The 14069-nt window shown below is 38.8% G+C and overlaps 1 protein-coding gene across 2 annotated transcripts in view; it reads right to left on the bottom strand.

The window, feature by feature from the left end:
* Window positions 1-300: 300 nt before the first annotated feature.
* arhgef18b (rho/rac guanine nucleotide exchange factor (GEF) 18b) overlaps window positions 301-14069 on the bottom strand; it is a 38636-nt gene continuing 24867 nt past the window's right edge. For both annotated transcript variants that reach the window (XM_041230836.1, XM_041230837.1), the window contains 13 exons: window positions 13530-13784; window positions 13353-13429; window positions 12915-13093; window positions 12519-12610; window positions 12024-12215; window positions 11438-11575; window positions 11065-11198; window positions 10851-10913; window positions 9546-9593; window positions 8423-8878; window positions 3266-3608; window positions 2886-2987; window positions 301-2561 (listed from right to left, as the gene is read on the bottom strand). In XM_041230836.1, the coding sequence (XP_041086770.1) occupies window positions 2410-2561; window positions 2886-2987; window positions 3266-3608; window positions 8423-8878; window positions 9546-9593; window positions 10851-10913; window positions 11065-11198; window positions 11438-11575; window positions 12024-12215; window positions 12519-12610; window positions 12915-13093; window positions 13353-13429; window positions 13530-13784 (2231 nt within the window). In that variant the 3' untranslated portion in view covers window positions 301-2409. The remainder of the gene's footprint in view (window positions 2562-2885; window positions 2988-3265; window positions 3609-8422; window positions 8879-9545; window positions 9594-10850; window positions 10914-11064; window positions 11199-11437; window positions 11576-12023; window positions 12216-12518; window positions 12611-12914; window positions 13094-13352; window positions 13430-13529; window positions 13785-14069) is intronic.

Below are 14069 nucleotides of genomic sequence, written 5' to 3'. Positions count from 1 at the left end.
ATTATTTACAACATATATACGGAAATATATATATATATATATATATATATATATATATATATATATATATATATATATATATATATATAATAGATAATATATAGATATTATTCTCCTTAAAAACCCCTTTTTTCTGAAGTGTAAGAAATACACAGGACTATACCATCTTTATATATAAAGAGGGATTAGCTAGAGAAGCTAATTAAGACGTGGCACAGTTTCACAACTATTTCAGCTAAACAACCAAAATAAAAAACAATTGCTTGTTGTTGCATTCCAGCATCCTGTTTTTTTTTTTTTTTTTTTTTTTTTTTTTTATATTTATTTATATAAAAACGCAACTGCTGCTTTTGTAGGGTGCGCCCCAAGAACAGTACTTCACATGCAGAAATGTTATAAAGTGCTCAACAATTCATTTAAAAAAAAAAAAAAAAAAAAACAAAAAAAAAAAACAGAAAAATGCATTAATATACAAATTTAAAAAAAAGCCACTATTTATTGACAGTACACAATGGCACAACTATTAATGCTGAAAACTGCAACAAGGTGCTATAAGAAGATTTATATGTGCATGTGTGTGTTTGATAATATTATTCTTGGAAGTTACAAGGAATGATTCTATTCAAAAGATAAAACAAAGCGTTACCAATTTCCTTTAGTAAAACTGTTTCAGCTTATATTTTCAAGCATTTTAAGACCCACAGTATTGGAACTACTAAAAGCTTTGGCGACACTTTTTTGGGGGGTAGGAGTACAAATCAGTTAGCAACTCGGCTTTGTTTCTAGTTCTACCTTTGCTTTAAGTAGCGAATGCTAGTATATTCCAATCACCCTTTTAATATTTTAATTCAGGAAGTTTGCAGTCACTTCTGCATTTACTAGTCGTCTGTATCAGTAACCAAATAACAAAATCAGCAAAAACGAGCAATAATAAAAGTACAATTCTATTAGAGAAAATAAATAAGGAAAAAAAAAAAAATATGTACAGTTTTCACATAAATATTTAGGCACCACTGTGTCCCGTGAAGTTTTTCTGGGTGTGATCACTGCCCTACTAGAATGCACTGCTGTTAGCCCTGGAAGCTGTGCAGTGGGTTGCTGTTTTAAACACATGCAGAGCATCCAAGCACAGAGATAACATTTATTTTAAAAGACCCTTTAAATAGCAATATTAGGGTGTTACTACAATGCCCCGTGTTGTAAATAGAATTAACTAAATATACAGTTATATATATAAAAAAAAAAGTATTGCAGCTTTGGCAAACTTGAACCAAGTACAGTAGAATCGTTGGCCTTTTCATAAGGAAGTTAAATGAATAATTTGGGCATGAAGTTACACTGTTAAGTTGAGGGGAGTGGTGCGTGTGTATTGTATAAATAAATGACACATTTCTACACATATAAATGTGCGTAAGGATTGGCAGTCTGGATTTGTGCATGATAGATATGGGCTAGAACACAATGTGCTAACCATTTTCTTACAGAACAGTAAAACTACAGTATTTCAGAAGCCCTCTGTTAAATTGTCAAACCAAGTGCTTCCCGTCGTATCTAGAAGTAGTTTGTCAGGCAGTGTGAGGCTGTGTACTGCCCTGCTGAAGCACTTTAAAAGTTTAAAGCAGCAGGACTGATCCGCTAAACCTGTACTCCTTTCAACTGTCCCTTGACCAAGGCTGGTCACGCAGACCGATCAGAGCGATACAAATGGGGTCACAGCTTTCTGCTGGGTGCTTGACTGAATGTAGGCGAACCCAAGCGGATTTACCAATTTCAGAGCCAAATCACAATGTGGTGCTGCTGGCCTTTTCATGTTTTGTGTGACGGTTGTCTACCACATGAATAAGCGTGGATCTCCAAGCATAGAGCTTAACGTATTCTCACTGCACGTACTTTCCTTGAAGTCCTCCCCAGTTATTGAGAACGATTACCAGTGCAGCACATATATTCAACAATAACAAGAACTCACAGCAGTGTTTTAATGCTTCAATGTCAAGTGTGTGTGGTTTTTTTTTGTTTTTTTTTTAAATATTTCAAACACTTCCCACAGAGCCAAATACAGCTAACTCCACCTGTTTCGTTTGCATCAGGAAGTCTTAGTCTTTGGAAATGCAAGTAAATTAACCATTAAAAAAATAAAAATAATAGAATCTCTTCATGCAACGAACCACAGGGGTAACTGCACCTATGGGCTAGTGATCAAGATTAAAATTACACTAGCTTAATTAAAAAACACAGGTTATTAGCAAAATTAAAATACATTCTATGCAGTTTAAAAACAAAAGTACCTTAAGTTTTAAAATACATCACCTTTTACTTTTTTGCCCTTCCTCCACAGTAGCTAAATTATGTTCAATGCCTATCTTTCTAATGTGCGACCAGCTGTCCAGAAATCTCTCTCCTGAGGGTGGACTAGAAAAAGATGACGTCCTCCTTGGTCACCTCTTCAGTGATGCTGGGCTGTGGGGAGAGGGCCTGTGGTGATCCCTGGTGGTTCTGTTTCTGCATACCGTGTGGGTGCAGATGAGTGGTATCGGGAAGGCTGTCTGGAGGGCTTGCTGGTTCTGGAAAATCATAAAAAATATCTAATTTCAGGGATGGGCATAAAGGCTCCTTTTGCATAGCAGTTTCACCGACCCAAGCCTAATTAGCCACAGTGTCTACGGAACAAGAACAGGTGTTCCTTAAACTCAGCAAAACTAGGAATGGATCAAACTGCTATCCAACGGGAGTATGATTTCCATCCCTCTATTTGGCAGAAAGAGACAGGAATTTGTAACAAAGCACCTCAACAAAAAGTAACTTCACCACCCCTCCAAAATAATTCTATTTTTCCTCTCCACCCCAAAAAAATAACACAGTCTGCATTTCAGGGATGTCTCCTGTACCTTGTTGGAAGTTTTGGTTTGGACTAGCAGACCTCTTCGTTTTTAAAGTACCGTCCTCCTTTCCAGACAGTCTGAGCGGTAGCAACTGCCTCAGGTCTGCAGCTGTTTAAAGGAAAAAAAATTCACTTGTCACTCTTCTGTCCTTTTCCAACAAAATCAGTCAACAAAACGCCTTCGCAGTGCAAGGAACACAACCAAAATAAAAAATAACATGATGGACAAATAGGAGCGAGGACAGAGGAACAACATAACACAGGCTAGGCGATTTTTTTCTGCCAGTATGGCTGGTGGTAAGCAGATGGGACAAACCTCTCTGTTTATCTAAATTAAAAAATCTACAAAAAGTTCAAGACAGCAGCTTCCAGTTGGCCCCCGCTGACCTGCGCTTTCCGTTCTGTGGGATCCCTTGCCTCTGCTGCCCTTGTCTTTGCCCTTGGAGGAGAGGAGGGCCAGCTTGGTGGGGATGCGTTGTTGCACACCAGTCTGCTTGTGGAGCTGGTTGGTGGTGCTGATCAGGTGGATGGGCACCTCGGACTTCATCAAGGGCCGGGCCTCTGCCGTGCTGTTCTCTCGCCTCAGTAAGACTTCTGGACGCTCCAGGTAATCTGCCCCTGCCACAGGCTGACTCGAACGGCCCTGTGGCTTCCCTGGCAGCTGAGGGGCGCCTTCACTGTTCAGGAACCCATCTCCATTAAAACTGATGGAATGACTGCGGTTATTGCCCTAGAATAAATAAAAAACACAAAAATGTGTGTTTTAGGCATACTTACTTATTTCTTATCAAAACATAAACAAATAAGTTATACTTGTATAATTAAGGAAAGGCAGGTGCGCACAAGCAGGGCCTAGTGTTATGTCAAGAATGGTCTCAATCACTGGGATTTCGCAGAGAAAATAAAACACACTGGTAATGTCATAGACGACATTAGATGATTTCGTTAACACATAAAACTTCCAGACAGTAACTATGGACAGCAGACCAGAATTTAGCTAAAACCGATTTGGAAACCACACAGTATAACCTTATACTAAGAAGACAGAAGATAGCAGTTCAAAAACTTTTGGAATGTACGTGTTCTTGCATCTAGAAGAAGCATTCTGAACAAAGCATCTTAATTACAGCCACGGGGTTGGGGGGGGGGGTTCAAAGACAACATGACCCCTATTCGAATGCTTCACTTACAAAATACAGTTGGTTTACAGGCTTCAAAATGAGAAGTGTTGCCGACTGCAATTCTTTTAAGGCAAAATGTAGTCTACATATCTACGTGGATTACTTTCCACTAAACCTGATCTGGGAGTAACTAGAAGTGTTCTGAAAAATCTTAAATCCTGAAAGACTAGTAGTGAACCCCCTCAATAAAATAATTAAAGAGAATCCTTCCACTACGCTATCAGGATGCAGAATAATATCCCTGTAATTAAAGAGGAAATACCTGATCTATAAAACTAGTAGAATACAGGCAACACTATGATGGTATCTGACAAACACATCTCCTCTGTTCACAGGTAATGAAAGGAGTCTTTCAGTTCTGTGAAACACAATCAGATTTCCCCATATTGCACTGTATCTCAATTCAAGCATGACATCATAGAAGGAAACAGTGTTTCCATTGTACAAAACATAACTACATTAAGATTTAAAAAAAAAAAAAAAAAAAAAAAAAAAAAGAACTTCAAGAACAACCAGTCTCTATTAAAAAAAAAAGAAATATATATATTATATCTATAGACACACACACACACACACACACACGAGAGCCAATCCACTCTAATGTCCAGTTCTCACAATTCATAAGTTATATTATTTGTATAAACCCATCTCCTTCCAGCAGCATAGCAGCTAACAGCAGTCAGGGAGTGCCTGGCTGCTTCACGGGGTATACCATGGCCTTGCCGTTTGTGGTTTGAAATTGTGTGGCCTTGCACTTGCCTTTTTGTGTTCACACAGCAATATAAAAATGACTTGGTCTCAAAACAAAACAAACGCCTTCGCAAGAATGGATCTTTAGATTCCAGCCAATCATCTAAAATATGCACACCTACTTTAAATATGATGAAAGGTCAAATCAACCCATCTCATTAAGCTTTATCAGGGTGCCTCGTGTGACTGTCAAAAATAAAAAATCACTTTCCCGTCAATGCACCCTTGGTGACACTTGCTTATCCAAACTGGACTGTTTTGTGCTACAGCAGGACAACAGGATTTAGAGTGACAGTGATTCAGCTTGTCATATCTTTTGAAATACATTCATTTAGGCATTGTTTTTTGGATCAAGGCAAGGTCAAAACTTATCACAGTCTCAAGAAGGTCAAGGTCACCTAACAAATGCCCAAAGGGAGAGCAGTTATAGTTAATTCAACAAATAAGAGTTGTGTAGCCACGAGAAATAAAATCTACAAAGAACCTTCTAACAGAAGTTTAGCAATGCAGTAAACCTGTAGGCAAGTAACACAAATAATGCTGACGTATCACCTCATCCTGACTGTATGCCTGCATAGTGGAGCTCATTTTACTAAGATACCATAAGCTCTACAAAGAGCAAGCATGGGTGTGAGATGATCCATTAGGAAAGAAACTAGCTCAAGCAGATCCTTTTCAAAGCTTTTAGTATGCTTTACCAAGAATCTGAACACTGCTTCATTCTGCTTCAAACAGCACAATTCAATTCATATCCCACGCACACCTGTATGGGCTTAAAAGGAGGTGTCCTGACCTGTCAAGCCATAACCCTGGAGAAATCTGCAGCAAACCGGCACAGCACAAATAAATGTACTGTAATGTGACACCAGCTTTCCCTGGCAAGTGTGAGTCTGTATTATTATTTAAAGAGAAAACAGGTGTTGCGTTGTTTAACTTTCAAGCTGTACTCCTTAACGCACTGCAGTGTTTCAAAAAGAAAAGAGAGAGAGAGAGTAGGAGCACAAAGACCTGACTGACATGAGAATAATAATAATGTGTGGTGGCCACGTTCCAGTTCTTGCTTTAAATGAATGAGTTCCCACTTGTAATCGCATGGTGTGATTTCAGATCCCTGAACCCTGCAATCATTACCACCTTTATTCATTTCTTTGCTGCTGCTTTAAGCAACATTTGATTGAAGTTTACATTAGCACAAATACACATTTGCTCTTAAAGAAAAAGGCTCTTCTTTATATACATGCTTGTATGACTCGGTTTCGAATCTTTTGCTTAAGGTAAAAAAAAATAAAAAATGCTCAGACTATCTACTGGCACAACTGACAGCAATACATACATTTATATACATATATATATATATATATATATATATATATATATATATATATATATATATATATATATATATATATATATATAAAAACACAGAAAATCAAACAGAATTGTAAAGAACTGTGCTTTATTCACTAACTGACAAGAGACGACTCACTTATGTTCAAATGAGTCCTGAAAATCTATAGTTCTGCTCCCAGAGAATATTTCCAAGCTCAATGCAAAATAAATTGCTAGATAAAAAGGAAGCTAAGGGTTCCTAAAGTTATTACAACTTCCCAAAAATGTTTAAAAAAAAAAAAACTGTCCAAGTTTTGAAGCTACTACAAAAAGTCTTAAATAGATATTTTATTTCCCCACTGCGCTCATGAAAGGTATATTTATGAGTGCTTTGCTGAAATCACAGATAAGAAGTAAAACACTGTTCTGAAAACATCCAAGCCAGGAATAACTACACAGTCTCTTTGTTAGTGTGGGGAAACTGCCTGCTGCAAAAATTACAGTACGTGCCCGAGCAAAGCTACACAACTTAAAATGTAATTACCAGCAACAAGCAGTTTGTATTCATGTATTTGATGTGTTACAAAATGACAATACATTTTTAAAATCACAGCACTTCCATTTATTACAAATCCACAATTGCTACACTACTGTCAGGCAGGAGCAGTTTTATTGAAGTGGTTATTTGTCATCGATATGCAAAAACACCACCTCAAGGTCACACCGGATTGACACCTGTGATTTACTTGAGCAATAATCAAAAACTGGGATGTATAGAGGACCACAAATCATACTGAATTATAGGTAATTTCAAAACTCTCAATAAAATACCAAGAAGAGCACGGATATGTGCATTAACCTACCAGGGTGGGACTGTGGCAACCACAAAAGCTAAACAGCCTGGAGCTGCTAGCATTGCAGCTGACTGTGTCGTGTGTGTAATGCTCGTTATGTTAAAAGGTTTGATAAATACTGTACTTTACTTGCTAGAATAAAAAATAAATTGATCGAAAAAGGGGGGGGGGGGGGGGGGGGGGGGGGGGGGGGGGGGGGGGGGGTGGTCAGAGTTCAATTCAGAAATGTTAAATAAATGTAACTGTTCCATTGCATGAAGTGGTGAGCAGCAATTTGCCTCCCAGGGCTAGTTTCTGTTTGACTGGTATAAACAATATTCAGATTACAAAGTTTAGTGCATTTTCCCACGGAACAGTCTTTGTTATCCATCAGCCCATCAGTAAACAGGTCTCACAAGTACATGAGGAGAAGATAAACCGGTTAAACTCTGCTAGTACCCAGCTCACCCTTATTAAAGCACACTGTACTAACTAGCAGTGTGTCGCTTCCGGCGCTTATGTTCCTCTGATGCCACTGAGCTGCAAAAGTAAGAAAAACTTGCTTCTCTCGCTCGCTTTCGCTCTCTCACTCTCTCTGAGCGCAAACGAGAGAGAGAGCCTCAATTTATTTGTGTCGTGTTTAGCTGGTCTCTTAACCATGGTTTGATTAATAGTCCTTATTTAAGCAAATAAACAACTAATAGATTAAAAACACTACACAGATAAAGAAGTTCCTCTTTTTCACCTTGCCTTTCCCTGTTCCCAGATAAAATAACTTACACAACCTAATTCAGATACAGCCAGAGGCCTTGAAGAAAAGCGCAAGTTGAAAATGAAAATGACAATGAAAGAATGTACAATATTAACTCAGGAATGATTTATAGAACCGCAAGTTTTATTATTTTTAATTGGAAGCCATCACAAACGAAGGCAGGCAGCAACTTGCACAATATGTCAAATTGCCAGTTAAGAAAAAAAAAAAAAAAATATCAGTTTCTGTAAAGCTATTAAAAAATGATTAACACCCCCAGGGGACGCATATCTGGGCAATGGGAGGTGTAACCAAGGCATCTTCTGCTTACAAGTTTTACAGATACCTGATAACATTTGATAAATATTCCTTTTCAAGCCACTTTGGAAATCTGACAAAATGTACATATTCTGACTAAATTGTGTTTTATATCATAATGCACACTCAGGAGTACTGTAATACTGTATCCATTTAACACAGAAGTAGAATACTTGAAAAATCCAGCCAGTTTACATTTCTGTGCAATAGGTGCCTACGAGTGGTAACACTTTGTCATTACAACATTGCGAACATACATGATTTAGCTGTCTTGCATATAAAAAAGTAATGTCATTCCAAAAAAACCCTAACCCTCCCCAAATACCTACCCTGCACTTCAGTTGCAGAACGCAGCTGAGGTCTCAAATCGGGGGGTTCTTACCTGTGACGTGTCTGGTGCAAAGGACATGGTCTTGAGCTTCCTCAGATTCCACTTCTGCTGCTCCACCCGCTCCCTCTCCTTCTCCACGGTCCGCGTGGACTCCCGCAGGCGCTCCAGGTCCTGCTGGTACTTCTCCCGCTGCTTCTCCAGCTCCTCGTGCTCCTTCCGGAGCCGATCCTGGAGCTGCCGGCACTCCTCCTCGCGCTCCTTCAGCCTCTCCTCCTCCACCTCGGCCAGCCGTCGCTGCTTCTCCCGGTCGCGCTCCCAGCGCTGCTGCTCCAGGCGCAGCTGGCTCTGTAGCTTCTGGAAGTTGGCCATCTCTTCCCGCTGCTTCTCGAAATTGCGCTGCTTCTCCTGCTCCAGCAGCCCGTTGCCCCGCAGTCGGTTCTGCCTGTCCCGGTCCGGCAGAGACGCTCGCTGGAGCTCCATGTAGCTGTCTTGTTGCGCAATGATGGCCTGACATACAGGGAGAAGCGTTAGCGTGTTTTTTTTTTATAAACTGATTAATTAAGTTACTGAACTAATAATATCGATTACTACTTTAAAAAGGTCAAACATTTTGACAAGTCAACTTCTGCAGCTATGGCCAGAAGTTTTGCATCACCCCATAGAACAAACTCATTTTGCTTCATAAAGTCGAATGAAACAGGCTGAATAATGTCACATTAACCGAATTACATACCGCTTTGTAGTTTACATATACTTAACAAAAAACTGACAAATTAAAAAATGTGACATTTCAAAATCTAACATGAAATACTGTACTGCTATTATGGCTTCCAGTAGACACTTGCGATATCATTTTGCAGTTTCTTTGATTACCTGTTGCTAAATAAAACATCTAAAATTATGTTCATATAGTTTTCATTTCTTTAAATTATGTTTCAATCCTACAATTCTAGGTAATGCTAAACTTTTGGCCATAGCTGTATGTGTGTGTATGTATAATATTACTGTTTAAAGCTGATGAATTACACAGTAACACAATATTTATGCATACATATCATATATGTAAACTACAGAGTCCAGGTGTCTGTATTGTCGTCTAACAAACATTGTGCAAATCGCTTTAGCTAGAAACTATTTCAAGTATATAACCATAAAATAAAAGAAGGGAAATTACCTGAAGACTGTAAAGCAGTTGTGACAAGGTCTGCACACACTGAATAAACTACAGGAAAAAAAAAGCAGATTTACAGATTAGTCAACTACTTTAGCACATGCAAGGGAACATAAATATTTATAGAAAGCACTGGGGCCCCAATACAAAACCAGCTGATTACTGGCAATTCCACAACGTGGAGTGCCGAACTGCTACTATACATCTAGGTTTTCAGCCTATGGTCCGCGTTCCAGACCTGGTAAGTGACAGGCTTGCAACTGGTACGCACCTGTAGTTGTTCTTTATGACAACATGATTCCTCAACCAGAATACTCCCTCAAATCGCACCATCACAATGTATTGAACTGTTTGTGCCGCTGAATCCCAGAGAAATGAGAAATTATGACGCAGGGCTGCAGACTGCGACTAAACTAGTTATATTGTATAATGTCTTCTAGACGTGTTGCATTCATGATGATGCTAGCAATACCAGCCAATGCAAAAGGCTCTGCTCCAAAGCAGGTGACATCACTCATACAGACAGATACACAGGGTGATTAGAAAGTACGTTTACCACATCAAAGGCATGGTGCGTTGAACTGGTACGTACTTTCTAACCACCCTGTTTACTGTATGTCAAGATTCTTTTCAAATGTTTGTTACAGCAATCACCAGAGATGGATTGAAAGCTTCTCTAAAAACAAACACATGCCAACAGACTTATTTTTTTACTACACAGTTAATGAGTTCCCATCATTTGTTCCGTGTATTATAAAAAAAAAAAAAAGAAAGCCCTTCAACACGTTTGCATATATGGTGCAATATAAATACCGGCTGGCTTGTCAACAGGTTACAGGGCAGTAACACAATCCCTGGGTTCAGGTGAACACATCCTTGAACGTGTCATAGCCTAGCAACACACTCCAAACCGCTGCTATCCCAGCTGTAACAGCAGTGTACTTCACTCAAGACTCAAGTATTTGTCCACACTAGATCACGTAAGAAAGTAGTATATAGTCTGGTTTACTGTTTACGGATCTGTCATTGAAAATACAAATGCATAAACAGTTTGCTGGATGGTAACATTACCTTTTTTTTTTTTTTATTCTATAATTGGGTGTGGAGGACTAAAATGTAGAAACACTAAAGAAAATGTAATATATTTAGTGACAAATGTTTCGGCTAGGGGTGTGCAGAGAACCCATTTGTTGCAATCGTACTTGAAAACCAATACTTGTGCTTGGATGATGTCACCGGCAATAAAATTAAAAGGAATAAGCTACGAAAAAGGTAATAAATTATTACTGCAATGCAACAAGAATTCACCTCCGATTCGTGAAAGGGAGGGCTCCACACATTATGCCAACTTTTTTCTGGTACTTCATCAGCCTGAAAATAAAATACATAAAAACTTAATATTGAAAACACTGGACCAAAACGCTATGCCTATAGTATTGTATAATATAACTGGGTAATAATAAGTGAATTGCTAGCATTTTCAAATATGTGTATTAAGTGCTGAATGATGGGAATTGGTTACCATTTGTTGCGCTGCTTCATCACCCCACAGGTCCTGCAGCTCGGGGTCATAGCTTGTCAGCTGGCCTCTCCTTTCTCTTAGCTTGTGTTCCCCAGTGTAGGACACAGTGTAAGACTTTTTCTTCATGCTGCCATCTGCAGGAAAAGCAATGACAGTTAACATCAAAATATATACTTATAATACCAAGAAAAAAAATAAAAAGGTTGAAGAAATTTCAAGTCAAGTCAATCATGTGTACTACCATATGCAATCAATTGCTCAAGCTAAATTACATGTGGTTTACCAGGTCTTAAAATGAAAAAAAGAAATAAATGCAATGATTGTTACATATATTTGTACTTCTTGTACATTGTGTCAAGAATTACAGACTTACTTTTATTCACAACAGTGGGGCTGGATTCATATCCTCCGAATGTCTCTGCTCGTCGTGGTAACCCTGAGGACCCCAGTCCGTCTTCAGCTTGCCAGCTCGTCCTCCCATGGGAAATCAGCAGGTTCTGAAGATTTTCAACTGAGAAGCAACAATTCAAAAAATGCTGACTTTCAACCAGCTATTTAAAAGGGAGCAGGGTATTACACGTATACATAAAACGTTCAAAACTCAATTAGCTGAAAAGGATTTGTTTTATTTTAACTATTAGAATAAAGTCAATATAGACTGGCCAACACAAATCTCAGAGGGTACAATTAATCTAAATAAATAAAACCAGGAATGTGTCAAACAGTACTGTGGGATCAATATGTATGTATACTTCCAAAAACCACCACCACAAAAAAATTGTTCTAAAATACAGAATCCAGGTGCCTTTATTGTAGTCAGATGAACATCGAGCAATCATTTTAGCTATAGTCCACTTTAAGCTTCAGTGGCTGCAAGTGTGTCTTTCACATGCATTGGAAAACCAGAAATATGTCAAACTGCTACGACATTTCCCGGATTTCCTCTTCACTCCCCGTACCTTCAGTGACGGCACCCTTGAGCAGCTGCTCCCCCAGCAGCGTGTCAGAGGGGTCTCCACGCACCAGCAGCCGGGAGCGCGCCCCCTGAGTAGAGTCTTCGAACCCGCTCATCACCTCTGAGATCTCAGTGAAGATCTGCAGCTTCTCACTCAGGCTCTGCACAATCTGTCTGTCTTTAGACATTAGGCGCTCTGGTTTAAAAAAACAAAACAAACACATTGGAATACAATCACAGTGCATCGTTTCCTCTTGTTTTGTCACCTGTTCGGTTTAGAGAAGCGATGTCCTTAGTTTACCAACAGCTTGCACACCAAATAACTACATAAACATATTACATATGTATAATGAGATGGTAACACACAACGTAAAGATAATAAATGTGGCTACAGAATTCATGTCTTTTAACGTTAACTTGCATGAATATTTAGCATATAACTTTGAACCTTTTCCTGTTCTTAGTGAAAATACAAAGGTTTCCCATCCCAACCATATACCTTGGAATTCTTTTAATTTAAGGGCTCGTGCCTCAGCCAGTCTGCGTTCTTCCTCCGGGTCACTTGAAACTCCTTCCTCTACATCAGGACAACTTGGAAAAATAATAATAATAATAATAAAAGAATCATGTGACTAAATCATGTGACCTAAATACAGAAACACTTCAAAAAGATCACCGGTCAACTCATATAGAACCCTGAATAAATCACAAAAGGTTGCACCTAAAATTAAAATCAAACCTATATTATATTAAAGTACAGAAGAACCAATAGCCTACATTGAGCACATCAATGAATCTTCATGAGCAACTTTGACAGTAAAGTTCTTGACATAAACAGCTTTACTTCTGAATTTGTGATTCGTTGGTTATGGAGGAGTTGCTGGCCGCTTGTTACCTTTCTGCCGCCTGGCGAATTAAGTTCATCCAGGTGTTGCACTCCTCTTTGGAGGTAGTGTGAATTTCATACATCTCTGGCTCTGCCGAGGAGGCACAAATCAAGAACATGGCTTTCTCCTCGTGGGCCACTTCTCGCACAATTAGCTTCTGCAGGGAGATCACGGACGGTTTGCTATCCTGCAGAGACATTATGGGCGCTTGCATTAAATTCGCTGTGATACATGTTTTTTCTTTTGTGCCAATCACAATTAATAAAGTACATTAAAAATCTACAGCTTTGTTTTTAAAAGTTCTATTAAAATCCCACCTTGTTCCCCCTACTATCCAGCAGAGGTCACTAAAGTATGTACTTGATATTTAAAAAGGACAATAAAAACTTGACAGAATGTATTTATAAGTTCCTAATATTACAGAACACTGGTAATTAAACACTTACCACAGTAGCAAATGTATATTTTTGGTCCCTTTCTTGTATTAACAAAAGCACATCAGTAAGAAGCACAGCCAGAATATCTAAAACAAAACAGACAAGGAAAAGAATAAGGTACATCATTCTGCTTGTTTATTAGGAAGGACAAGGAAGACTCTAGAAAAAATAAGTCTATATAATTACCTTTAAGACGCCCCGAAGCAGCTTTCCAATAAACCATTCCTTCACGTAAGAGCTGTCGTCTCCCATTCAGTATCTCCTCCTTGCGAAACAAGCGCCCGTCTTTGAATTTCCCAGAAGATTTGGGCTCCATTTTGCTGGCAATGTCTTTAAGCCTTGTTTTATTCTCGTAGTCGTTGACTTTAGCATCGACTTGTGTGATGGTGTCTTTAATAAGGCCCAGAGCTCGAGTCAGCTCCTCGTGGTCTACTGAACCAACTAAAGAAAAAAAAAAAAAAAAAAAGTTACCTTTTTTTATATAAAATCAGGTTTATGAAACACAAACAAATACAATGCAACTAGCACAGGGGGATTCCAAGCTGCGCGCTCATTTAGATTTTAATAGCCCCCAACACAACACAATAAAGTAGTGCTGGGCAATTCCAAGATGGGCTAATTTATTGGAAAAATAATCCCTGCGACGACAGATTGACCTATGAAAAGCCTTTAAATTTAATTGCAAAAAAAAAAAAAAAAAAAAAAAGCCCTGCTTGCACAGGACTG

Source organism: Polyodon spathula, chromosome 27 (genome assembly GCF_017654505.1).
Source record: "Polyodon spathula isolate WHYD16114869_AA chromosome 27, ASM1765450v1, whole genome shotgun sequence".
Taxonomy (NCBI): Eukaryota; Metazoa; Chordata; class Actinopteri; order Acipenseriformes; family Polyodontidae; genus Polyodon; species Polyodon spathula.
The sequence above is the reverse complement of the archived record's forward strand: the minus strand, read 5'-3'. Positions and strand labels throughout refer to the sequence as shown.